The following is a 1,070-nucleotide window of genomic DNA, read 5'->3' as shown; positions in this document are numbered from 1 at the left end:
GGGGGCAGAGCCACAGGGAGCAGACAGGAGGGGCAGGCGGCCAGGTCAGGGGAGGCGCAGGGCCCCAGGGAGGGAGAGTGCCTGCCCAGCACCGCCCCCTCCTGCAGCCCCCACCCCCAGCCTGGGCCCGGGGTTGGCCTGGAAGCTCTGGAGAACGGAGGCACTCGGTCTGGACAACAGGAGACAGCCCTGGCCACCCCGCCCACACGCCCCATCCCGGGGCTCCAGGGGCCAGTGTGCTGTGTCTCGCAGCTGCCAAGGCCCGGGCCCCGGGGAGGAAGGTACCTGCTGTGGTCTGCAAGCCGGGCTCCCCAGGGCACAGGCTGTGAGAGAGGCAAGAGGCCAAGCCAGGGCTCCGCCTCTCTAGTGAGGAGGCCTGCGGAGGAGACGAGCAGGATTAGGGCCCGCGGCCAGACAGGGCGGTGGAGGGTCAGAGCCAGCCCCGGGGGCATGGGGCACCAGGTAACAGGAGGCCTCCGCGGGCTGCGGCGGGGGGCAAGGCGGGCCAGGTGTGTAGCTGCGCTGGACTCCAAGCATCCCTGCGGAGACAGGCAGGGAGGGCCTAGGGCCGGCGGCGGGAACAGCACCCCCAGGCACCGTGAGGAGCCTGAACAGCCGGCCACCAGCAGTGCTGATCACAGCCCAGGACACGGGGCCCAGGTGACCCAGGCCCACACACAGCCCTGGTGCCACACCCCGCAGCCAGGTGCTGACACCACAGCCACTGCACAAGGGACCAGCCTCCGAAACTTTGTCTTAAAAAGGCAAACAGCCACTATGGAGAAGTCTGGCAATTCCTCCAAAAGTAAACAGTTACCAAATGACCCAGCAATTAATTCTACTCCTAGGTACACACTCCAAAGAATCAAAAACATGTATCCATAAAAGGTGTACACACGTCTTCACAGAAGCATGACTTACCACAGCCAAAAGGTGTAAACACCCAAATGCCCATCACCAGGTGAATGAATAAACAAGACGTGGTCCATCCTTATGATAAAATATTACTTGGCCATGAAAAGGGGTGAAGCTCTGACACTCGCTACCAGGTGGACAGACCTTGAGAACAC

At 62.6% G+C, this 1,070-nt stretch overlaps 1 protein-coding gene across 1 annotated transcript in view; it reads right to left on the bottom strand.

Annotated features, from left to right (window-relative positions):
• MIER2 (MIER family member 2) overlaps positions 1–1,070 on the bottom strand; it is a 26,394-nt gene that overhangs the window by 13,466 nt on the left and 11,858 nt on the right. Inside the window, exons 5-6 of the mRNA XM_007460456.1 lie at positions 460–539; positions 286–376 (exon numbers count right to left, since the gene is read on the bottom strand). Of these exons, the coding sequence (XP_007460518.1) occupies positions 286–376; positions 460–539 (171 nt within the window). The remainder of the gene's footprint in view (positions 1–285; positions 377–459; positions 540–1,070) is intronic.

This window comes from Lipotes vexillifer, unplaced genomic scaffold (genome assembly GCF_000442215.2).
Source record: "Lipotes vexillifer unplaced genomic scaffold, Lipotes_vexillifer_v1.1 scaffold225, whole genome shotgun sequence".
Lineage (NCBI taxonomy): Eukaryota > Metazoa > Chordata > Mammalia > Artiodactyla > Lipotidae > Lipotes > Lipotes vexillifer.
This window is presented reverse-complemented; position numbering and strand designations above follow the sequence as displayed.